At 42.7% G+C, this 27,046-nt stretch overlaps 2 protein-coding genes across 4 annotated transcripts in view; both read left to right on the top strand.

The window, feature by feature from the left end:
- The window catches only part of LOC142200973 (LIM zinc-binding domain-containing Nebulette), a 183,808-nt gene that overhangs the window by 100,098 nt on the left and 56,664 nt on the right, over nucleotides 1-27,046 (top strand). The gene's annotated exons all lie outside the window — the stretch shown is intronic.
- The window catches only part of LOC142201101 (uncharacterized), an 81,651-nt gene that overhangs the window by 19,146 nt on the left and 35,459 nt on the right, over nucleotides 1-27,046 (top strand). The window contains exons 3-11 of the mRNA XM_075271929.1: nucleotides 377-515; nucleotides 3,530-3,617; nucleotides 3,698-3,769; nucleotides 9,677-9,775; nucleotides 12,340-12,450; nucleotides 16,220-16,330; nucleotides 19,563-19,664; nucleotides 20,176-20,277; nucleotides 21,128-21,241. Of these exons, the coding sequence (XP_075128030.1) occupies nucleotides 377-515; nucleotides 3,530-3,617; nucleotides 3,698-3,769; nucleotides 9,677-9,775; nucleotides 12,340-12,450; nucleotides 16,220-16,330; nucleotides 19,563-19,664; nucleotides 20,176-20,277; nucleotides 21,128-21,241 (938 nt within the window). The remainder of the gene's footprint in view (nucleotides 1-376; nucleotides 516-3,529; nucleotides 3,618-3,697; nucleotides 3,770-9,676; nucleotides 9,776-12,339; nucleotides 12,451-16,219; nucleotides 16,331-19,562; nucleotides 19,665-20,175; nucleotides 20,278-21,127; nucleotides 21,242-27,046) is intronic.

The raw sequence follows: 27,046 nt of genomic DNA on the forward strand, positions 1-27,046 counted from the left end.
CTTTAAACAGATCAACGTCGTTGTGTGAATCTGACCAAGGCTGCTGCCACTAGTTATGTCTCCTCCAAGTAGGATTGACATATCTAGTGTTATGATGGATGCGTGACGCCATGATGTTCTTCCTTATGTTCTCTGAACATGTTCTGTCTTTGCCCTACAGAGTCTGAGACACTAGGAAAGGTTCTTGTCTACTGCAAACTTTATACATTTTTTTTGCAATACCAATCACAACCCGTGGACGGGAGAGGCAGTATTTTTGCCAAAAAATTTAAAAACTCTCGACTGTCTCTTTAAGCAGAGTGAGATCCGGTATAGACTTGTGGGAATACCTACAGACCGCGCTTTTAGCTGATTTTCTCATGTTCTGTCTAAGCAGGAAGATTATTTACCATATTAAATATTAACCTGCTGGCTGCGGAGAATGCGGCGGTCCCCGCCAAGGAGCGCTGTGATGTGCGCCATACCAGGCTTATCTCTGAGCAGGCCACTGAGGGTCACCTTATCATTCTTCTCTGGTTTCATGCCTGATCAAATACTGTTCTGCGAAGTTCATAGCTGTTACCCTTTACATCTCTACAACATATAATGTAGGTCTATGTGCTTTATTATTTTATTGTACACATCCATGGAAATCTCTCATTGACACGTCTGATCATATTATACATATTAACCTGCTATTCTGATGTCACAAGCTGATGATTATAAAGAGATGAGTGGCGCTCTGCACCATGTAGGCACCGCTTATCTCTTTTTGCAGAAGTGATCTAAAGGAAATGATTCCTTCTTTTCTGTCAAGCTCCACAGTCATGTGTATTGCCCGCTCTCTTTTTAACCCCTTGCTTACATCTATGGGGCTGTGGTTAGGAAGTTTGCATCATCCGCTATACATGCATGGCGCTGTGGTGGTGCAAGGTGCGATAACTCTGATCTAAATGGTTAGGTGACCAACATCTAATATGCATATAAGTTTGCTGTCAGTTAAAGGAATCACTCTTGCTTCCCTTCAGAGGCATTAAACCTGTACACCGCAAGTTCTGCTTTCAGCTGAGATGTAGATTCATTTATATCCAGTCTGGACAATGCTCTGTGTGTGAGCTACAAAGACTGAAAGGCAAATACAATGTAATAAACTGCCTGAGAGATTTGTACAGTTACTGCAGGTGATTTTAGTTCACAGAGTATTATATAGACTGGAAAAAAGTATCCATTTCACACCTGAGAGTACAACTCATTATATACAGGTGTACACCGCAAGATCTGCTCTCAGCTGAGATGTACATTCTAATTCTATCCAGTCTAAACAATACTCTGTGAGCTCAACAGCCTAAACTCCAGGCTGATACAATGTAATAAACCACCAGAGAGATTTGTACAGCTGCAGCAGATGAGATTAGCTCAAAGAACATTGTCTAGATTAGAAAAAGTATTCATTTCTCACCTAAGAGCATGACTAGCTATATACAGGTGTACACAGCAAGTTCTGCTCTCAGCTGAAATGTAGATACAATTGTATCCAGTCTAGACAATGCTCTGTTAGCTAAATAGCCTAGAAAACTTTAGACTAATACAATGTAGTAAACTGCTTGAGAGATTTGTACAGTTACTACGGGCGAGTTTAGCTCACAGAGCATTGTCTAGACTAGAAAGAAAAGTATCCATTTCTCACCTGAGAGTACAACTAGTTATATACAAGTGTACACAGTAAGTTCTGCTTTCAGCTGAATTGTAGATTCAATTGTTTCCAGTCTAGACAATACTCTGTGAGCGGCAAAGCCTAGAAGACTTTAAACTGATGCAATATAGCTAACTACCAGAGAGATTTGTATAGTTCTTTAGGATAGGCCGTGAATTTCTGATTGACGGGGGCTGACAGTCTGTCACCTGTTCAGAGCTCATCCGGTCTGTGTACAATACAGTTCATGGAGCCAGAAGGAGATGGCTCTGCACACTGTATAGTAGAAGGGCAGCTCAGCTTCCATTGACTTTACTCAGAACTGAGCTGCAATTTCAGCTACTGGCCACTATACAGGACAGGAGCCAGCTGCTGCCATCTCCATGCACTGTATAGTATGGGGATCGGATGTACCCCCGAACAGCTGAAGTGGACGAATGCAGGGGCGTAACTACCGCCATAGCAGCGGAGGCAGCTGCCACAGGGCCCGGGACATTAGAGGCCCGGTGACAGCCGCTACTGCTGCTATCATTATACTCGGGGGTCTGATTGGCGGACCGGGAGAGGTAAGAAACATAAAAAACACTGTTACTTACCTCTCCACAATCCTGCCAGGCCTCCTTCCTTCTTGTCTAATGTCTCTGACGTCACATGAACCCGGCCTGCTTCCAGGGTCATGTGATGTCCGACGTCATAGAACAAGGACGGCAGCGGAGAAGACAGCGTAGGAGATGGGGGACAGGTAAGAAACAGTGGGGTATAATACTGTGTGCAGGGACCACTATGGGGTATAATACTGCGTGCAGGGGCCACTATGGGGCATAATACTGTGTGCAGGAGCCACTATGGGGATAATAATGTGTGCAGGGGCCACTATTGGGGATAATACTGTGTGCAGGGGCCACTATGGGGCATAATACTGTGTGCAGGGGTCACTATGGGGCATAATACTGTGTGCAGGGGCCACTATGGGGCATAATACTGTGTGCAGGGGCTACTATGGGACATAATACTGTGTGCAGGGGCCACTATGGGGGATAATACTGCGTGCAGGGGCCACTATGGGGCATAATACTGTGTGCAGGAGCCACTATGGGGCATAATACTGTGTGCAGGGGCCACTATTGGGGATAATACTGTGTGCAGGGGCCACTATGGGGCATAATACTGTGTGCAGGGGTCACTATGGGGGATAATACTGTGTGCAGGGGCCACTATGGGGCATAATACTGTGTGCAGGGGCCACTAAGGGACATAATACCGTGTGCAGGGCTTACTAAGGGACATAATAGAGTGCGGAGGAGGGGGGTTGGTCGAGGTCTTCGTGTCGGTGTTGGTTGGGGGGGGGGGGGCATGTCAAAAGTTCACCACGGGGCCCCGCCATTCCTAGTTACGCCACTGGACGAATGGTATGGGGAATGGTTTACTGGTGCGACTTGGGTCCTCTGATCACGATGGATGATACGGCTGTATGCACAAATATTGCTATATTTGATGGGTTGGCGGGGTCTGACGCCCATTGGTATACTTTCCTATTTGTAGTCCCTAAGTTGCTCATATTGGGAACTAGACTGTTTATATTCCTTGGAGGTGTTATTGAGGTCTTTACAGCTTGGAACTAACATTGCAGTCACCCATCTATATATATATATATATATTATCAGAGACTGGCTACATTGTATCGGCCGGCCACTTGAGCTATTCTTCTCTCTTTATCAGGAGCGCTCTCAGATAAGAGCCATGTCGCTCCTTATACGGGTGAGCCCTGGAGAAGTTTAGCGCCGCTCAGGAGACATCATCTTTAGTCCACTTTTTGTCTCGGCTCAGGACACTGACTTGGAGTTTGTTGCTTTATAGGTTTATATCTATTTCTTCACCATCCATAAAAATGAAAGTTCCCATCATCATTGACTCTTCGGTAGACGACAGTGATGAGGAGGAAAAGGTAGAAATCTCCTCCTGATTCTTCAGGTTCCTGGTGAGTTCTTCTATTTTCGGTATACTAAGCCGTGTTTGTTATTTCAGGTTTTCCCTAATCCTGTGTTGGAAAACAGAGATGTGGAATTTGCCAAAAAATGCACCGAATATATCAGCGATGTAAGTAGAAGTTTTTTCTTCCTTTGATGTTTTGTGTATTTTTGTGTATTGTGAGATTCAGGATGAACGTCTAGGACTTCTGGGGCCCCTCATCAGAGTGGTCATAAAGAGCGTCCTACATGTCCTACACCAACCTGTTTATTTCAAAGGACACCATGTAATACTTACTTTTCCCTGTGGTGGCGCTGCTGAGGACTGGAAATTTGCTGCTGGATTCTCTTGCAGATTACCTTCAGACGTTGTAATACTACCCCTCCAAACTGAGGAATTATTCTTTAATTTATTAAGCTTCCCCACAAAACTTAAAGTCCTTTAAGGCTAAGGCTCCAGGTAGCCAAAAAGCATTGGGGGAAAACCATGGCAGAAACACATCACGGTTTTTCCCGCAGTACTTTTCACAGAAAGTCTGCAGTTTTCCTCAGCTGACATTTTGCTTCAAGTATACCTATAGGGAAACCGTCAGCATTTTTATAGGTATAATTGACATGTTGCAATTTACATGTCCATTGGTTACATTGTACAGCAGAAGCTCAGTAAGGGCGGGTTCACACCTGTGCCCGGTCTCTGCTTTGTGTGTGTCCGTCTTCTGCCCGAGAAACTGGACAGGAGATGGAAACCCGGCAGTCCATGTCGAAGCAGACACGGACACGGGCACAGATGTGAACCTGCCCTAACACCAGTCAGATTTTGTTGACCTGTCCTAAGGAAAACTAAGTCCTGAAAACCGCCTTTTAAAGGGGACCTTTCTCCACCTCCACCAAATTCATTTCCCTGCATTCTTTAATAGGTGTCGCTCTAACGTTTTCGGCATGGTTGGAATTTTTTCTCTGGTGCCCACCATTCCTGAGCAATTAGTACTGTTAGTTTCATCAACCGATATGCTATTTAGGCTCTCTACTGTCAGACGGGTAGTCCCTGTCTAATGGCTCTAGCCCAGGACCACCTCCCACTTGACAGTAGAGAACCTTGATGGATGCACTAATTCCTCAGGGACGGCGGGGGTTAGAGAAAAAATTCTGAATGTGTTAGAATGAGTGGATAAGCGACTATTGTAGAGTTAGAGTTGGTGGAGGTGGTGAAAAGTTCCTTTTAAGGGCCCCTTCACATGACGTAAGAGCTCGGCTCATTCCGAGCCATACACGCGAGCGCTTCTAAACACTTCCCATTCACTTCAATGGGAGCGCGCGTAAAAAGCGTGCTCCCATTGAAGTGAATGGGAAGTGTTTAGAAGCGCTCGCGTGTACGACTCGGAATGAGCCGAGCTCTTACGCCGTGTGAAGGGGCCCTAACTGTCCACCTATGATAGAAGTGGCACAGCCCAATCTCTGTGATGTGGGTTGGTAGCAGAGCTGCATCACATCACCGCACACTGAAGCAAGTGACTACTCCTCCACCTCCCCCCTCAGATAGCATTTTGCAGGCTCCTAGCCAATTCCCTGGTAGATATATGGCACAATGCGTGCCCTCGGCACAGAGGTTCATGGGATGTAGAAGAAGGAAGGGATAGGGCATGCCTGTAGGATGTGCATCTGAATCTGCACATGTGTGACCACCTGAGCCACCTCTGGTGGGCATTGGCAATTGAAATCAGTCCTATAGATAGGTGGCGCCATTTCATATCTGTATCTGACAGACCATACTGTACCTTGCAGAATTTATCAATATTCTATGCTCAGTTGATATAAGATCAATATAAATATAATATAAATGGTCACCTTAATCCGATTAAAACCGTTATATCCAATATAGTGTCTTACCTGGAGCGATGACCGATAGGACTGTACTTTACCGTCAAGGTCGAGCTGCATCTCCTCTCACAGACAATATATAAAGTCCTGACAATCTGCCAGCATATGGGAAGAGCCTGCAAAGTACTTTGTAACCTTAGATTTCTCTTTTATCTCTGTGTCAAAGGAAATTCTATATAGGAGGGCACTGCAAATCCCAGCAGAAACTGAGCATAATGCAATCTCAGCAATTCCCTGCTCACTGGATGCCGAATGTAACAATGTGCTAGGGGGGCTTTACATAGTAGTAATGTTATGTGCTATTTGGGTTATTTGCTCACTGCTGTATAATATGTAGTCATTGGAGTAAAGTAATTGATATGTAATCTTCCTGGGGATCAGAGGATGTAATGGAGGTCACTGACTCCTATCGTGTAGATAAAGGACACCCTCCATCTGACTACATGTGAGTCTTAATGTTGGGTTCAGTTGTATACAATCTATTTTGCTTTTTTGTAGTTATACTGCAAAACCTATAGGGCTAGCATTAAACTGCAAAACCTATAGGGCTAGCATTAAACTGCAAAGCCTATAGGGCTAGCATTAAACTGCAAAGCCTATAGGGCTAGTATTAAACTGCAAAGCCTATAGGGCTAGCATTAAACTGCAAAGCCTATAGGGCTAGCATTAAACTGCAAAGCCTATAGGGCTAGTATTAAACTGCAAAGCCTATAGGGCTAGCATTAAACTGCAAAACCTATAGGGCTAGCATTAAACTGCAAAACGTATAGGGCTAGCATTAAACTGCAAAACTTATAGGGCTAGCATTAAACTGCAAAGCCTATAGGGCTAGCATTAAACTGCCCAACCTATAGGGCTAGCATTAAACTGCAAAACCTATAGGGCTAGCATTAAACTGCAAAACCTATAGGGCTAGCATTAAACTGCAAAACTTATAGGGCTAGCATTAAACTGCAAAACTTATAGGGCTAGCATTAAACTGCAAAGCCTATAGGGCTAGCATTAAACTGCAAAACTTATAGGGCTAGCATTAAACTATAAAACCTATAGGGCTAGCATTAAACTGCAAAGCCTATAGGGCTAGCAATAAACTGCAAAGCCTATAGGGCTAGCAATAAACTGAAAACTATATAGGGAGAGTATTAAACTGCACAATGTATAGGGCTAACATTAAACTGAAAAATATATAGGGATAGTATTAAACTGCACAATGTATAGGGCTAGCATTAAAATTCTTACCCTTGGTTCACATCTGCATTTGGTAATCTGTTCGGGGGAGTCCACATGGGGACCCCCTGAACGGACTACCGAATGCATTGACAAGCGGTGTGTAGTGAAAGGGCACACACCCCATAGACTATAATGGGGTCCATGTGCTTTCCGCGAGATCTCCGCACGAGTCATACGAACAGGAAAGTAGATTGTGAAGTAGTTTCCTGTCTGCATGTTCTCTGCGGCAAGCACACGGACCCCATTATAGTCTATGGGGTCCGTGTGCTTTCACTGCACACCGCTTGTAAATGTGTTCGGTAGCTTTTTCAGTTCTTATGGTCCTGTGATAGATGTGAAAACTCGCTTAGGCCGGGGCCCCACGGGCCAGAAACGCCGCGATCTACCCGCAGCCGAAACACTGTGGGAAAAATCGCGGCGTTATACAGTACTTGCAAAGTAGATGGGATTTATGCGAATCCCATCTCCACTTTGCAGAAGAAATCGCAGCGTGGACACGCTGCGATTTCCAAAACCGTTGCGGTTTTGAAAATTGCAGCATGTCAATTATATCTACGTTCACGCTGCAGTTCTTCCCGCAGTGCTTTAGCGCTGCGTTTACAGCCTGTGGGACCTTAAGCTAAGAATCCGGCATGTTGCAATCCAGTCCTTCCTTCCCCCCACCTCTGCTAATGGAAGAGAGTCTGAGCACACCCAGACACATTAGATGGTTGTCTAGTCGCTGGCCTTGGTCTACCTTATCTGGTGCGTATGGTCACATCTGCAGGTCTTCTGGAAAGCATATACAGTATATAAGTGTATGAATCGCTGTGATGGGGGCCACATAGCTGTAAAACAGTAGATTTTAGTGTTAGTCAAAAATGTACTGTATTGTGCAGAACATTTAGGCATATGTGGAAAAAATGCTGCACAGTAAGAATGCTTTCAGAACTACAAGGGTTAATAGTTTCGTTTTTTTCAATTAACAAAATATAGTGAACGAAGAAAAAAAAAAGTAAATCCTGTTAATATTCGGTGTGACCTTTGCCCTTTGGATGAAGAATCCTGAACATGATGATACGGCCCCCACAGATAGAGCCCTGATCTCATCATCATCCAGTCTGTCTGGGGTGACCTGAAGAGACAGACGGATTGGAGCAAGCAACATCCACAGAAGATCTGTGCTTAGTTCTCCAAGATGGCGGCGGGAACAACCTCCCTACCGAGTCTGCCAAATACTGTACCGAGAAGAACTGATGGAAAGCAAAGGGCAAAGGTCACACCGAATATTGATGGGATTTACATTGTCTTCATTGACAAAAATAAACGATTAACCCTTCTATTTCTGAAAGCCTTACTGTGCAGCATTTTTCCCCACACCCGCCTATTTTTTTTTGCACAGTCCATTATATTTACAGGCATATTCACAATTTCCAGGGCTGACAGCCTATAGTCTATGTAAGGTCCAGGGCTCTCTATACAATATACACATGCAGCAGTCATTAACATCTGTATATGTCCCCGCAACAATGTTTCTCTCTATATAGATACATTCTTACTATAAAGCTATAGTGTAGGTGAACGGCAAAAAACATAAAAAATGCATTGTGTACCTCATCTCTAAAATATCTATAATTTGCTCTACGCCCTCCCAAAAATAAGGAGTTAACAAAAAAGTAAAAAAGGTTTGATGTTGGAATTGAGATGGTTCTTAAAGAGTTAGAGGTTAAAGGGTTAATAGAGTTTTCTCATCTTCATACGTAATGGCATATCCTTAGGACAGGGTTGGATCAGTAAGGGAATGACGTCTTCTCTCCATACGCTTCCATACAAGTACAGTAAACCATAGAGCGTACAGTATGTGCAATGGTCTCTATGTGACGTCCATACTAACAATGCCTGTAGCTGCAAGCGTACAACTTATATGAAAAGCTATCCATAGACAGAAATGGCAACACTGCCATCTCCAGGACATAGGAAGATCAGCACTCCGACCAGAAGAGCGAAAGTACAAAGAAGACAACTTGGGGCAAAAGTTTAGAAATCTCGCCATAATATAAATATTCCAAGAACTCTACATGACATTCTAGAACAGCGATAATAGAAGGATACAGTTTGTTACATCTTGTTTTAGAAATTCTTTTCCTGCTTTGTCTTCTCATACCAAGGCAAGGAATTCTGGGAAATGTGACAATTCTTGGATACTTTGTAACATTGTGCTTACTATGATAATGAAGAGTTGCCTGTGGCTGTGACTCCCGACCAGGGATGCCTTGTGACTCTTTCATGTTGGTGAATGTCACATTACAACCCAGAGAGATCCGTGATGGCGACTTCTTACGGCACAAAGGTTGGACATCGCTCAACTTTCTTTTCCACAAGGCTGTCACTGTTCTCTCACTTCATTATTACAGTCCGTTGTTCTCATCCGTCATAGGACATTATTGGTAGTAGAGTGATGGATACAGATGGAGCCCTCTCTGTTTGCACCCGTTCCCATTGACTCTAATGTAAACAGCATGGCGGACACTTTCTTCCATCACGTTTGTGAAAAGTAACAAACATGACAGTAGAAAGTGTCCATGGGGAGAATGGACAGAGGGGTCTCCATTGACATCTGTTGTTTCTGTCCATTGTCACTAAACAGTGAGCACAGTTGTCAGGACTCCTAGGACAGACACACAGAGTCCTGGTTACCTGGCTCACACACAATGGGTGACAACCTTCTGTGATCTCACACTGATAGAGGAAAAGGTGTCAGTCATCCGGTGGGTACTTTGAAGGACTTGTTCAAGACCCCAAGTGCTTGGGATACAGATACATTATCCACAGGATAGGGGGCCAGTATCTGATCCTTGGGGGTCCAACACCCTATAGTGGTGACAACCGGAACTGCAGCTCTGCTCCTACTCACTGGATGGGCTCAATAAACACTGACTTTGTTTTACAGATCACTTATAAAGAAGCGTATAAAAAATCCAAGGGCAAGAAGAGTGAGTTTGTTCCTGATACGGCTAAACTGAAGGCTGTGACTGACGCCATATCAGGGGTAAGTGTCTGCTGACAGGTCTCACTGCTGCTCCTGTAAGGCTCTATATGTGGAGAACTATTGGTGAATCATTTATTTTATTTCTTTAGAGCAATGAAACTTAAAAATAAATGAAGAAAATCTACAAATAGTAACAATCTACCTGCTGTCTGTCTATCTATCTTCTATCTATCTATCTATCTATCTATCTATCTATCTATCTATCTTCTATCTATCTATCTATCTATCTATCTATCTATCTATCTATCTCCTATCTATCTATCTATCTATCTATCTATCTATCTATAGTATCTATCTATCTATCCTCTATCTATCTATCTATCTATCTATCTATCTATCTATCTATCTATCTCCTATCTATCTATCTATCGTCTCCTATCTATCTATCTATCTATCTATCTATCTATCTATCTATCTATCTATCTATCTCCTATCTATCTATCTATCTATCTATCTATCTATCTATCTCCTATCTATCTATCTATCTATCTATCTATCTATCTATCTATCTCCTATCTATCTATCTATCTATCTATCTATCTATCTATCTATCTATCATCTCCTATCTATCTATCTATCTATCTATCTATCTATCTATCTATCGTCTCCTATCTATCTATCTATCTATCTATCTATCTATCTATCTTCTATCTATCTATCTATCTATCTATCTATCTATCTATCTCCTATCTATCTATCTATCTATCTATCTATCTATCTATCTATCTCATATCTATCTATCTATCTATCTATCTATCTATCTCCTATCTATCTATCTATCTATCTATCTATCTATCTCCTATCTATCTATCTATCTATCTATCTATCTATCTATCGTCTCCTATCTATCTATCTATCTATCTATCTATCTATCTATCTATCTCTCTATCTAACTCATATCTATCTATCTATCTATCTATCTATCTATCTATCTATCTATCTATCTGTCATCTATCTATCTATCTATCTATCTATCTATCTCATATCTATCTATCTATCTCCTATCTATCTATCTATCTATCTATCTATCTATCTTCTATCTATCTATCTATCTATCTATCTATCTCCTATCTATCTATCGTCTCCTATCTATCTATCTATCTATCTATCTCCTATCTATCTATCTATCTATCTATCTATCTATCTATCTTCTATCTATCTATCTATCTATCTATCTATCTATCTATCTATCTCCTATCTGTCATCTATCTATCTATCTATCTATCTATCTATCTATCTATCTCATATCCATCTATCTATCTATCTATCTATCTATCTATCTATCTATCTCCTATCTATCTATCTATCTATCTATCTATCTATCTATCTATCTCCTATCTATCTATCGTCTCCTATCCATCTATCTATCTATCTATCTATCTATCTATCTATCTATCGCCTATCTATCTATCTATCTATCTCATATCTATCTATCTATCTATCTATCTATCTATCTATCTATCTGTCATCTATCTATCTATCTATCTATCTATCTATCTCATATCTATCTATCTATCTATCTATCTGTCTGTCTGTCTGTCTGTCTGTCATCTATCTATCTCCTATCTATCTATCTATCTATCTATCTATCTCCTATCTATCTATCTATCTATCTATCTATCTATCTATCTCATATCTATCTGTCTGTCATCTATCTATCTATCTATCTATCTATCTATCTCATATCTATCTATCTATCTATCTATCTATCTATCTATCTGTCTGTCTGTCTGTCTGTCTGTCATCTATCTATCTCCTATCTATCTATCTATCTATCTATCTATCTATCTATCTATCTCCTATCTATCTATCTATCTATCTATCTATCTATCTATCTATCTATCTATCTATCTCCTATCTATCTATCTATCTATCTATCTATCTATCTATCTCCTATCTATCTGTCTGTCTGTCATCTATCCATGTATCTACCTACAAGGCAGTATCTCTAGTATCTTCTCTATCTATATACAGTACAGTATCCACTTATCTATCATCCATATGGTCTTATAGTCTTACATACAGTATAATCACCATCATCTTTCTATAGACCTTCCGGAGTACTGACAGCTGGTTCTTTAGGAAGAATTGTATTATAACCAATAAAATATATGGCTGTGCTGACATATCTATGTAGTCAGCTGCAGGCCCCGGCCCCGGGCAGTAGGAGCCCACACACAGGACGACCTGGCACAGCACTCTGCTACATCTGATTTATTTGTAACAACTGCAGATATCTCCGGCAATAGTGACCTCTGTGTTCTGACTTTAATGGCGTCTCACACAGTGACCAGTAATTGATTTCCAGGCGTGATCACTATAGACGGGGTTAGTTTTATTACTGCACCCATGAAACCCTGCTCCATGATGGTGAAACATGGGCCCTCGTATATGGCCGCGACTCGTAATGACGGGGGAAACTGGAAACCTCTCATCTGTTCTGCTATTGTCTCTTGTCTTGACATGTTGATCCTTATTACTGTTGCATGCTTGCAGAATTGAGCATCAGGATATATATATATATATATATATATATATATTTATGTATATTTTTTATCTTCTAGACAAAGTACAAGGAAGCCGTCAAGAAAGAATTACCCAACTCCCTATACAAGATGATGCCAGCGACATTAGACATGGTATTTGCTATACAAGCGACGCAGTTCCAGAGCGAGGTACGGTCAAAAAGTTGAATTTCCCCTTTACTATGCACCCAAAAATAAACCAAAAAAATTCCTGCAATCCTAGTCTAACAAATAGATTTGTATTAATAGAATATCATTGCCTAATAACGTGAATATTTTGGCCAACCTGTGGAGTGTCAGGAGCAGACCCTGGCAGACACCTTGCAATGTTCATCTACTTAGCGAGTTCTGTCCTTCACGAACAGAAGGAGCTTTGTTGCAGACGACTACTGACTACACGTTGTGCCAAGTTTTTACAGCAACACCCAGAAATCAGGAGAGAACGATCGCCCTTATGTCATAGACTGACCATTTAGTGGATGCAACGAGTTCTCCTCTTATGATACATTTTGTGCTATTAAAAAACATTCAAAAAATAGTAACAAATAAAAATCTAATTTTATATCATTTAAAGGGGGGGGGAGTCTTTTTGCACAACTTGGACTCTAACCTATTAGTATATATTTGGGGGAACCTGTACAAATACAGGTGGATCACACAAACCCCGTTGCTGTTCTTCATCAGGATGCCATATAAATGGGGACAAGCTGTGATACCAAGCACAGCCACTATATAATGCACGGCGCTGTGCTTGGTAAGTTGTGACAAGGTTGCAGCAATCAATATCATAGTCCTGGACATCTCCTTTAACTCACACAGAATGGTATACACTGGATACAACTTTGTTCACCTCTTGGCAGCACTGTTACCTTGCAGTCCTGGGTTCGAATCCCACCAAGGGCAACATCTGCAAGGAGTTTGTATGTTCTACCTATGTTTGTGTGGGTTTCCTCTGGGTACTCGGGTTTGTTCCCACATGCCAAAAATATACTGATAGGTAAATTTTCCCCCATTCAAACAATTGACCCTTGTGGGTGTTGAGGATGTCTTCCTGTATGGCAGCCACTCACTCTCCACCGCTCCCTGTGCTTTGAGTCTTTGTGAGAAAACCATATTACAAATATTTTTCAATGTCATCGTGTGCTTATGAGTTCTGTAACGGTATGTCAGTAGTTAAGTAAACTTTTAAGTATTTTTTTTTCCATAAATCTTTAGTGCAGGTGAAGGAAACAAACTTTACAATGTCAGTTTACAATGAAGTCTATGGAGAGAGGAGAACAAGGATAGAGGCAAAGAGTCATTTCTCACAGCAGAAGGCTGGATAGTAAATCCTGAGAACCCAGCTATGTTATAAAAGAAAACGGTCTCTTTGTCTCGAGGAGTTCTTGTCTGACTCCCCTCTCCACAGACTTCTATTGTACAGATCTGATCAGTGGCAGAAGGAGTCAAATAAGTGAAGAAACTGACACTTTTCTTATATAAAGTATATTACAAAGTTGGTTCACTTTATCTGCACTATGGGTTTCTGAAAAACTAAATAATAGTTAAGGGTTGCCACTGCTTGAATGTTTCATTAATTTAAGGAAAGAAAGGGATGACGGAATAGTTGGTATTAGAGATGAGCAAACACTATTCAAAACTCCCGCTTTGAATAACACAAACCCATAGGAATGAATGGATGCAGGGGGTTAAGCGGCCGGCCGCCGGCAAAGTCTGCATGCCGGCCGCTTCCATTCATTCCTATGGGTGCATGCTATTCGTAACGGCCCTTTTGAATAGTGTTCGCTCATCTCTAGCTGGTATAAGACTGTTGGTCACCAATTTACCTGGGTCGTACATGACCGTGCTCTTATGTGACGGTTGTTGCCAATTCCTGGACACAGGTCAGGATGGAACGTCACAGCTGCCGACAACCGTTGCATGCGCTGGGCACTTGATGTATCATCTCAATCACCTTTCTTAAGATGAGTCTTATAACCTGGTTGCTCTATGGATTGTTATATTGGTATGTCCCTTCACCCTTTGGGGACACCCTTGGATTAAAGCCTAAATTCCCGGACATTATCTACCCTTCACGCATTTTGTCCTGTCATCCACTACACGCTTGGTGAATGATTCCTCCTGTAACGTCGGGTCTCCATGGTGTTTTGTAGAAATCGCAACATCCAGTACAAGTCACAGCAGTCCCCAGCCTCGCTATCTTGGTTCCTTAAGCACTAGAACAACCCTCTAATGTGCCAGAATAGAAGGTATATGGGTTCCTTGTGATGTATGACAGCAGATGCTTCCTCTTCAGTCGCCTGCAATCTGACACGTTGCGTCTTCTACTCTATATGCTACATTAATTTACTAGGTTGGAGGAGAATGTGGCAGTCACATTTCATGGGAATAGACATCTGCTGGAGAAAAATTAACCACAGACAACGACATCGATAAAAGAAACACTTTTTATTGTCATCGTAAAAATGAAATATAGGCTGGCAATGTTAATATTTTCTCTGCCGTAAATAAGCCCGTTTTTTTTTTTTTTTTGTTCTGCTCCGCCGTTCAATTACTCATCTATTGGATACAGTATTTCTTATTTCACACCCAAATGACATCATTGAAATAAATATAAAGTACATGTGTAAAGTGACGGCTCGCTCGGTAGATTCATTTTCCCACAGTCTGATCTATTGGTTCTCACAATTGATGGAGTCGTTACGTGGAGTCTACACAATCTTGTACATTGGGGAATTGTGTCGCTACCTAATAGAATGATAAGTGGATGGCCGCGGGTGCATTATAGGAAATAACATACAGATACTGTATGGAAAAACTAATATTAATAGGTTAAAGGACTTGTGACATAAACTCAAAGCTGACCCATTGATCAGCTGATCGCCTTCGTTTACTGACCCCTTGTGATCATAAACTCAAAGCTGGCCCATTAATCAGCTGATCGTCATCGTTTACTGACCTCTTGTGATCATAAACTCAAAGCTGGACCAGTGATCAGCTGATCGCCATCCTTTACTGACCCCTTGCGATCATAAACTCAAAGCTGGCCCATTGATCAGCTAATCACCATCCTTTACTGACCCCTTGCAATCATAAACTCAAAGCTGGCCCATGGATCAGCTGATCACCATCCTTTACTGACCCCTTGCAATCCTAAACTCAAAGCTGGCCCATTGATCAGCTGATCGCCATCGTTTACTGACCCCTTGCGATCATAAACTCAAAGCTGGCCCATTGATCAGCTGATCGCCATCCTTTACTGACCGCTTGCAATCATAAACTCAAAGCTGACCCATTGATCAGCTGATCGCCTTCGTTTACTGACCCCTTGTGATCATAAACTCAAAGCTGGCCCATTGATCAGCTGATCACCATCGTTTACTGACCCCTTGCGATCATAAACTCAAAGCTGGCCCATTGATCAGCTGATCGCCATCCTTTACTGACCGCTTGCAATCATAAACTCAAAGCTGACCCATTGATCAGCTGATCTTCATCCTTTATTGACCCCTTGCAATCAGGTTTCATCACATATCTGACCCATCTACAATTAGGCCAGTGCTGGTGACATTTAGCATTACAGATGTGCCTCTTATGTACGATAGATTCACGTTACCGCCCACTTGACTAGTAGACCCTAATCTGTATTAACAATAAAAGGGCTTGTATCTTCAGAACAGCTGAACAGATTTGGATAAACAAAACACCAAAATTCTTGGGGTGACAGCACCGATCAGATGAGGGTGGTCATTGGGCTTTTCGGGTCCCTCTTTAAAGGGGTTGAGATGATCAGCAAGATATCCCATAGCAAGTGGAGCCTTAAGAACCTAGAAAGTTCATTGTATTAAACAATTGTCAGCAGTTAGAGCATTGACTTATCATATATAGCTCAATTCGATGTCACATTTATTTCGTGCAGGCCCTTTACAAGCAAAAATATGATGCCGAAAAGGGAAAATCTACTTATGCCCAAATGCTGGAACCTCCTGATATCAGACACGCGATGGAGGTCAACAAACACCAGAGCAATGTGAGTAAATACACAGCCTTGGTTTGGTAGGGCGTCAAGGCCCACATGGTCTACTTTGCAGGTACAGGTACTATATAACACTATGGTTTTTGCCATGGTGTCTTTCGCAACGTGGCACCGCGACCTAAAGATATTTCCATGATTATAAAATCAAAGCTGCTTTCTTCCAATCATTGAGCCACATCTGACCCTGATCTGGGTGTGTCTGATATTCTAGATAGCTCTATTGACCAGTATCCAGATGAACTGCAGTACCACACACAACCTGTGCACAAGAGGGGCGCTGTTTCAAGATGACACATCTGTTTTATTAATAATAAACATCCCCTTTTTTAAAGACAGCTCTCAGTCTGGCTAGAAGTGATACATTCACCATGAGATATACATAAAATTTAGAGGATTTGATTTTTGTAACTTAATTAAAACAGGAAACGGAATGAATTTACATATTAGCGAGTGAAGACGAATTCAAGTCGGTGACTAATCAAGCGTCCTCTGTATATTAATGAGGCGAAAGATTAGCAAACGAAGAGAAATACTTAATCAACCATACATGCTGGAAGACTAAGAGCGAATGATGACTTACTGTATGGCTGGGTTCTCATTTTTAGACATAAAATCAGAATATTTTTCATGAAGTATATGTATTAAAGGGATCATGCCATGAACATTATTCAAGGGATAACTTGGTGATTGGAGAGGGTCCAATCTCCAGAACGTCTGAGTTTTAGTACTGTCCCAAATATAGCGTTGGACACAGAATGGCCCCCCAGTCACCCCCACTCCATTAATTCCATTGGGAATGCCCAATGGAATGCCCCTGCCCTATTATATGGGTAGGAGATCAATAATTTTTGTGGTATAACCCTATTAAAGTGAACCTGCATTACAAAGGTTAAACAATTGCTACCTGTATTATTCACCTATATACAAGTGAGGGTGAGGACATACAATGCAGCTAGCCCCGCCCTCACCAGTGTGTCTAAACCCCACCCATCTATGATCGCCAGAGGGTGAATGATGTTGGTCAGGAAGGACTATCCATTTTTTGGAATGTCTATAGGGTAGCCCATACTTATCAACATTTTATCCAGGATTTCAAGGAGAATGGTGCATGCATTATGCTGTGAAAATGTCAGGGTGAAGCCACGCCCCTTTTGCATACCACATCGCCCCCTATGTGACTAAATGTGCTGGCCACGTTTCCTTCTCAGACAGGACTGGCACATAAAATTCTCAAGCGACTGATAACCTAGAAAGTCTCCTTTTTTGGAAGCCTGCAGGAGCTTCCAGGAGCCTCCAGGGGCTCCTGTGAGACCTGATAGATCCCTTGCAAACACTGTAACAGGGCCCTGCATGCATCATTTATAATACCAGTCTGCTCATACTGGATACAAGGACCTTTGGTTCCCCTTAGGTTCCAAAGACCACATTGGTGTTACTGTACAGTGCAGGTCTTGCTCTCCTGTACAGAGATGTGAACCAGCTTTAGCAGAGAACTCTCTATTTGATGCTGCACAGACGCTCCTTGAGTCATATGTGAAGATGTGTGAACATTGACTGTGAAGGGATCAGCAGGAATTGGAAGAAGCGCATGAAGCTATTTTTACTGCTATTGCTCTCCGGCCGAAAGAGGAAATTGCATTTGTCTATGATATTTATATCTCTAATTAGAGGTGACACCAAGGTGAGACCTGCAGAGCAAGCGAGAAAGCGGGTTATGAAAGAGGAAAAATAGAAGGGTATTTTTAAAGGGATAGTCTACCTACACTCTGGGTGCAAACATTGCATGGACTTAGGCTAAGGCCCCACATTGCGGAAACACAGTGTTTTCGCAACGTGGGGCCTTAGCCTTAAAGGGATTTTCCCATGGATACAAGCATTTGTAAATTTATACATAATTAAAAGTGAAACATTGTTGCAAATATGAATAATAAACATTTTTGAAGCATTTTAAGGATTTCCTCTAACCATCCTAGTGGTGACATCTTTTGTCTTGATCGGTTGCCCTGGATATGACCATGAGTGCAGGAACTTTATATGGTCTGGCCATGATCTTTAAAGGGGTATTCCCATAACCCTTGTTCAACAACATGCAGGGTCTGTGCTCTGTTCACTTCCTGGTTTTCTCGGCACATTGGTGGGCGAGGTTTCACTTGCTCTGCTATTTGCTATGTTTGCAGTCAGTAATGAGGGATTGGTTGTAAATGTAGAGCTGATGTAGAGGCTGATGTAGCAGAGCTGGATTTGAGTCAGCTTGCATTACATACAGAGCTAACGGACTCCTTATCATCCCTTATCAGCCAAATTCACCCGGAGCTCTCACCTCCCCCCTCCCCTATCTGAGGAGCTCCGTTACTTGTCAGACATAAACAGCTCAGAGCTGCTGCCGAGCACTCAGCCCCTACCTCCCCCCTGAGAGCAGGGAGCTACGTCACTTGGGAACTGAGCAGATAAGCCCCGTGGCCCTAGAAACTGAGTGTAAACAATGAAGTGAATAAATTAAGATAGCGGCCAAACAAAGCAGTTTTGATAAAACAATGTACGGTATTTAGGAAATGTCTTAAATCCACATAAACTAGCAGTAGAGATAGGATCCTTGTTATGGGACAACCCCTTTAACTACTTATATTTGCAAAAAAACTTTTTGGGTGTTTTTGAAAATGCAGCTTTTCCGCTTCAGATTTTTTCTGCAATGTGCTGTAAGCTGTGACATTATCTATTGTCCATAGTGGATGTAATGATAGGTCACTGTGGTTATTATCCCTATAGGTGTTATCTTCTATTGTAATCCTGTCTAGTTAATTCTCACTAGTGGATGTAATGATGCATCACTATGGGTGTTATCTTCTATTGTAATCCTGCCATTCTTGCCTGTTAGGTAATTGAGGTGACTTCTGCATTGAAAGTTTCTAAAGAATTGGCTAATCTCAGTCTATTATTTTGCTTATTGGCCAGAGTGATTGCAGGATATCATACTTTTTTAAATATATTGTAGATAGTGACGTGGAAAATTTTAAAAAAATAATATTTACAAAAATTCTTAAAATATGTTTCACAAAAAATAAGCTTGGTTTAAAAAATAGCCCATTGTTGGTGAAACATTCCCAGACAAGGACAGATATTTCCATTACTTTGGAAGAAGTCAAAATCTTAAAAAGTGGTTCATGCCTTCAGTATCTGGATGTAAGAATCTGACCTGATGGGTAACGGTATTTTTTGTTTCTTGCAGGTAAGTTATAAGAAAGATGCGCAGGATATCCACAAATTCACAGAAGTGTTGGACCGACCAGACATACAGAAAGCCACCGAGATCTCCAAGATCATCAGCAATGTAAGCGTTTTTTTTAGTTCAGTGGAGATGTTAAAGGGGTTGTCCATCGAAACTTTCTTAACTTACCTGCTCCAGGGGTTTTTAGACGTTGGGGTCTAGGCTAATTCCGACCCAGGGTCACATGATCAGAATCAGCGCCCAGTCCCCACTCGCCTCATCCCTGCTAGTCACCTGTGCCATGGTGGTGGTGGTGGGGGGAGCATTTACTATAGTCAACCAGGCCCCATAGCATATGTAACTACCTGTAAAAACTGGAGAGGGGGAGGAGATAGAGTGACCTGGGGATTGGGTGTTAGTTGTGATCACGTGACCCGTGGTTGGGACCAGCCCAGGACCGCAAGGTCCAGCACGTAACATCTTGTGCAGCAGGTAAACTGGCATCTTTACCATAAGAAATAAGAATCTATTTTCTGTAACTTGTAAACCCGTGCATATACAGATGTATTGTGGATAGCCGGTAACTTGTTATGTCAGGAATACCCCTTTAACCCTTGTCCCATATCTGATATAGGTGGATTATAAGAAAGCTAAAGGAGACCTAAGCAAAGAGCCCATGGTCATAGGAAGACCAGACTTCGAACATGCAAAAGAAGTGTCAAAGATCACCAGTCAGGTAAATGTCCAACCCATCTACTATTGTCTACCTATCTATAATCTGATGGGGTTCAGGTGTCCAAAAGTTTAGTAAAAAAAAAATAAAAAGTAACAAGATGGTGACAGATAAGGCTGCAGTCGCACTAGCGGTGGGTGACCATTTGGGGACTCTCATTCCGCTTAAATTATGCAGCGACAAAATTCCTGCCGATTTTGGGCAGAAACCGTTTGGACCCCATTATAGTCTATAGGGTCCATAGATTACCTCTTTTAAGCAGATAGGGTATTTTGGGTCCTCAAGCGAACCAGAAGAATGGAAACCTGAGTGTGGACCTAGCGTCCAGGGAGCTTAGAATCACTTACCTGTTCCGGAAGATTCTTGATGTTTGACCCTTATCCCGATGCCCGGATCACGTGATTGGAAGCAGCGCTCTGACTCCAAAGTCACACCGCCCGCTCGCTCCTTCCCCGATCACACAGACCTGACCTGTTCTGGACGTCCAACATCAAGAGTCTGCAGGTAAGTGAATCTAAACTCATCGGTTGACCTAATGGTGATCTGATGGATTCCATGACATCAATGACGTCTATCAGGACTCAGGACAAGGATTTTCAGTACGGTATTTGTAGCACAGTACAGCGGTTTCATGTGGCCAAGTTGAGCCGTAAAATTAGTTCCATGTATCATCTGGATTTACCTGTCCGAACCCGGGAATTGATCTGACCTGCTGCATACAGTTTGGGCCGGCAAATCCGGACAATGCCCCAATCCAATTTCCCAGCCCCAGCTCACCTGTATGTAAGCGACCTTACTGACCTATAGGATTATAAGACCCCTCCTCTTACAATATAGTTTTTTTTTCTTTCAGGTGAAATACAAGGAACAGTTTGATAAGGAAATGAAGGGTAAGAGGCCTTGTTACAACCCCCTGGACAGCGCTGCCTTCAGACAGGCCCAAGCGGCCACAGAACTGGCCAGTGATGTACGTGTCGCTTTTATTATATTTATTACCATGTTAAAATATACTAATATTGTGCGGGGTTACTCGGGGGTGTGACTAAAGGCTCATGGGCCCCGGTGCAACAGCTCAGCTTGGGCCCCCCCAGTGCAACGTCAGTCATGTCTCATCCATTGGATTTAGCAGCAATATTTTCCTTTCCTTCTCTATCTTGGTTGTCTGCCATGAAGATTTGGTCATGCCATGTCTATGCACACAAGCTTTCATCATTCCCATCTCCCCATAATAATCATGTTCCCTTTTTGTACCATAGAATCCCTCATTGACCATATGCTGCCGACCAACTGTTATTTTTGCCATTCCATGTGTGACAGGTAGAAACAGACTGCAGCCGTGATGTAAAATCATCCAGCACCTGTGGAGTTAAAGCTCTAGCAAGAGACACAGGAAGTGGTCACTGACACAGCAGGGTGTGCTGGGAGGGAGACAGTGATCCAGAGGAGTAAATAGGAAAAGGGAAGAGACACCATGTTGGTCCTGAAGCAAAGCTAGAAACTCTGGACTGTAGAACAGAACAGTGATAACAGAAGGGAGTTTAGCTGAGCAGCTGAAGGCCAGAACTGATTGAGACATCCATCTTTTCCCTGTGATAAGTACAACTGCCAGTATACAGTGATATCTGTTATGAAAGACTCATGTACTGTATGTGATAGCCGTGGAGACTGTGTGAAGAGAAGAGAAGTAAAACCTTAACAACAACTGCTGTCTGGGATTGTCCCTTCATCTAAGCTCTCTAATATCCAAGAACTCATATACACTATGTCCTACCTCGCCCCGCTGTGAGACGGACATACGACATTGGTGGCCCGTACGGGGATATTTAGAGACAAGATCAGACTGCCAGCAGTGGGATTCTGGGTAAAGACTGCCACAGCAATTAAAGACACAGTATCAAACAGACAGCTATGGATGTTGAGACACAGCTGAACCGCATCAGTAAGTTGCTCCTTCAATTGACTTATGAGGAACTGGGCGCTGTAGCTGCACATGTGAAAGTGTCAGAAGAACAGGTCTCTAAGACATGCAACCACAGACAGCTCTTAACAGCCATCAACAAGCAGATGGATGAGCTAGGGGATAGTGAGGAGGATGTCTTGTGCACATTCCTTAATGATTTAATGAAGTTCATCACCAGCTTGGGACCGGGGAGTAAAGAGGCTGTACAAGACACTGAGAGGGAGAAATCCCTCCCACAGACTGAGCTGCAGGAATTAAAAGAAAAATGTTTGTTTTGGTACCGTGTTAGCCAGTGGTTATAAAATATAAAAAACAAAAAAAACTTTGCAAGTCTTCAGTAGGTGATACCTTTTTTAATGGCTAACTCATAATGATGACAGAATATGACGTTTCGAAGCTTTCCTCTGAGCTTCTTCTTCAGATATAGTTATATCTGAAGAAGAAGCTCAGAGGAAAGCTTCGAAACGTCATATTCTGTCATCATTAGGAATTAAAAGAGCAATTGGTAGCATTGAAGAGAGCTGTGCAAGAATCAACCAAAACCCCTGAACGAGCAGCAGAACCCAGTAGAACTCTTAGCCCACCCAGGTTAGGGAAGTCAAGACAACAGACCTCTCTAGCATCACAAATCACCATCAGGAAAGATTTCAAGATCCTGGGACAGATTGGAGAACGTGAACAAAAAGAGAAACTGTCTTACACAAACCTGATGCACCAGATAGAGGCAGGGTTGCATAAAGGCTATCAGCCAGAAGAAATTATCGAGGCAGTGGTAAAAGCTATCAGCCCAGGACTGAATTTGCGGAACATGCTAGAAATGAAAAGTCACTTGACCTTACCACAACTGAAAATTATCTTAAAAGGGCACTACAAAGAAGAAAACACCTCAGAGCTGTTCCATAGACTCATCAACATCTCTCAAGATACCAAGGAATCTCCTCAAAGTTTCTTGTTCAGAGCCATAGAACTCAAAGACAAGCTGTTGTTTGCATCCAGCGAAGTAGATGCAGTGGAAAGGTTTGATGCAGGACTAGTACAGAAGAAGTTTTTGAGATCTTTAGGAACCGGGTTAATAAGTAAAGACATAAAGTTGCAAATGAAGCAGTACCTGGAAGATCCTAACATTCCAGATGAAACCCTAATTGAGAAGATGAACGAGGCAGCTAGCTTGGAGTCTGAGAGTGAACAAAAATTAAAGAAGGGCTCTATAACTAAAATGACCAAGCTGGGCCAGCTGAAAATGAATATGCCTAACGATCAGCCGGAAGGTAGGCGAGAAGATTCTCCTACACTTGCTGTGCACACCAAATCATCTTTGACAGAGAAAACAGCCGACACTATCTGGGAGAAAGCATTTGGGGAACTCCGAGCTGAATTAGCGGAAGTGAAAAAGTTGATTTGCGCTAAACCAGAGCCAAGACCAGTCAGGTCTGGAGGGGGTTTTCAGAACAGAAGACGACCTACTTGTGAAGCATGTCGAGTGTCAAATTGAAGTGCCGCATGTGTACATTGTTGGGGGTGTGGTGAAGAAGGGCATTATGCCAGTGGATGTCCAAAGTCACGATCCCAGAGTTTAAAAGACAAAAGGTTGCTGGTGCGGGGCGGCTGGTAACCTCTAAGCAGATGAAGTCCCAAACACAAACACCACCCCTCCCCAGAACAGCTTCAGATATACAGAAGTTGTATCAGTCTTATCCCCAGGTGTGTGATCGCCTTCAACAGTTACAGCAAGGCGGACAGGGGCATCAACCACTCGGTGATCAGTGTGATAGTCTGATCAGGCATCCCCAGAACCAAGGACAGTTCTCAGGTAGTGAAGACAGACTCATTAGCCTAATTGGTGAGAAGTGCTTGATTCAATGTAAGCTAAATGGACTCCTAGTGAAAGCTTTGTGGGACACAGGAGCTCAAGCCAGCATTATAAATGAAGATTGGAGAAGGAGTCATTTGCCGCAAACTTGTCTTCATCCAGTTGCAGAACTCATGGGTCCGGTAGAACTCTGTGGTCGAGCCGTGAACCAAACTGAAATTCCTTTTCTAGGTTGGGTGGAAGTGATGTTTCAGCTGAAAGCTAAGAGGAACAACGCTATTGAGTTACTCGTACCCTTTCTAGTCACAAGTGATCCAAAGGTGGCTGAAGAACCGATCCTTGGGTACAATGTGATCAATGAGGTCATTCAGCGAACTAATTCCTTGACACCGTTAATAGATGCTATAGCCACCTCGTTTACCATATCTAGCAGGGAAGCGGAGAAGGTGGTCAGCAGGATAAAGGAAGCACAGAACACAGTGAGGTTGAAGGAATTCAAGCTCGGCTCGCGTCCAACCATCATTCCTGCGAATAGAACGGTGAGAGTGAAGTGTGGTGTACGAATGGAACCAGGAAGAAAACCACAAGAGAGACTGTTCGTACCGAAAGACTCTTCAGATCTTCCTGAGGGCATTATCCAAGGTGAGACCATATTGACTATACCTACTGGTGGTTTTGCTCGGGTGGCTGTGTTAGTGAGAAATACGACAAAGCATGAAGTGAGGCTGAACCCCAAGACTGTGTTAGGCCATCTAGAAACCATTAAGGTTGTGTATCCTGCCAATGTGAGACCAGCGCAGTTCTCTTCCATGAATTCGGTGATACAACCCAGTAACAATGGTGGTCCAGTCGAAAGACCTGTACAAACTACACCAGAACTGTGGGATCCCCCAGTACCTCTGGAACAGCTGAGTGCTGAAGAACTGCCGGTAGTGAAACAGATGCTGAGGGAAGAATGCCATGCATTCTCTAAAGATGACTCTGACATAGGCTGTATACCCTCATTGAACCTGAAGATCAATTTGAGAGACACTACCCCAGTAACTAAAAGTTATATGTCTGTACCTAAACCATTACACCAAGAAGTGAAAGAATACCTGCAGGATCTAATCAACAGGGGATGGATCCAAAAGTCTAAATCATCCTATTCCTCCCCGATCGTATGTGTCAGGAAGAAAGATGGTACATTGAGACTCTGTTGTGACTACAGGGAACTGAATAGGAAGTCAATCCCTGACCGGCACCCAATCCCTAAAATTCAAGACATGCTGGATAACTTATCAGGAAGTACCTGGTTCTCTGTTCTTGACCAAGGGAAGGCCTATCACCAAGGTTTTGTGGAAGAATCCAGCCGACATTTAACAGCCTTCATCACACCATGGGGACTGTATGAGTGGATCCGTATACCGTTTGGACTTAGTTCTGCTCCTGCAGAATTCCAGAGAAGTATGGAAACATGTTTAGAAGGATTAAGAGATGACATTTGCCAGCCTTACTTAGACGATACGGTGGTACACAGCAAGACCTTTGCTGAACATGTCGAACATATGAGATCAGTACTCCAACGTTACCAGCAACATGGAGTAAAGTTGACACCAAAGAAGTGTGAACTGTTCAAGAGACAGGTTCGATTTCTAGGAAAAATCGTGTCTGGAGATGGTTATACCATGGACCCAGCAGAGATCGCTCCAGTAATGTCGTTGAAAGACAAGCCTCCATCTACAGTGGGAGAGTTGAGGAAGATCTTGGGATTCCTCTCCTACTACAGAACATATATCAAGAACTTTTCCCGGATTGCAGCTCCACTATATACCCTCTTGGGCGCGCCAATCAGCTCACCCACATTAGTAAATAGGAAAAAGACCAGAGGCGGATCACAGTCAAAGGAAAGAAACACTGTTTCTGCGCAGCAACCAATCAATTGGACTGCAGGACACCAGGAAGTACTAGAAGAACTAGTGAATTATCTTGTGAAACCGCCCATCATGGGATATCCAGATTTTAACCTCCCTTTTGTCCTTCACTGTGATGCTTCTCAGGTGGGGCTGGGAGCTGCCCTGTATCAACGACAGAATGGCAAGCTAAGAGTCATCGGCTATGGTTCCAGAACACTGACAGCCGCTGAGAAAAACTATCATCTACATTCTGGGAAACTCGAGTTCCTTGCAATGAAGTGGGCTATCTGCGAACGATTTAGGGATTATCTGTATTACAGTCAAGAGTTTGAGGTCTACACTGATAATAATCCTTTGACCTATGTCCTCACGACAGCAAAACTGAACGCGACTGGTCAGAGGTGAGTAGCAGAACTGGCTGACTTCAACTTCAGTATTAAGTACAGGCCAGGAAGATGCAATGCTGACGCAGATGGATTGTCTAGGATGCCGTTAGAGCCTGAAGAATTTATGCAAGCTTGCTCAGAGGAAATCTGCCTGGGAACCATTATGAGCACCACTCAGGCGATAGAAATTCAGAAGCAGGAATATACACCACTGTGGTGTCCATTGACAGTAGCAAGTGCTACGGAAGTGAGGGAACAAGATTATACCTCCATGTCCCTCCAACAACTGTCAAAAGAATCTATCAGGAAAGCGCAACAAGAAGATGAAACAATTGGAAGGGTCCTCCAGTATATGGACCAGAACAGGGTTCCAGGAAGACGAGAGAGGGAGTCGGAATCACCAGAAGTAACTACTTTACTGAGAGAATGGTCAAAGCTATACTTCAGCTCAGACGGTATCTTATACCGTCAGAGAGGACCGAATCAACAGTTAGTGTTACCCAGAGTATACCACAGATTGGCTTTCAAAGAACTCCATGAAGAGATGGGACACCTGGGGGTAGAAAGAACAGTGAACCTAATTCGTGAACGGTTCTTCTGGCCCTATATGCAAAGAGATATCGAAAGTTTTGTGACCAGAAAATGTGGGTGTTTGAAAGACAAACATCCTAACAAAGCGACCAGAGCGCCCATGGGCCACATCCAAACTACTTACCCGTTT

Source organism: Leptodactylus fuscus, chromosome 4 (assembly GCF_031893055.1).
Source record: "Leptodactylus fuscus isolate aLepFus1 chromosome 4, aLepFus1.hap2, whole genome shotgun sequence".
Taxonomy (NCBI): domain Eukaryota; kingdom Metazoa; phylum Chordata; class Amphibia; order Anura; family Leptodactylidae; genus Leptodactylus; species Leptodactylus fuscus.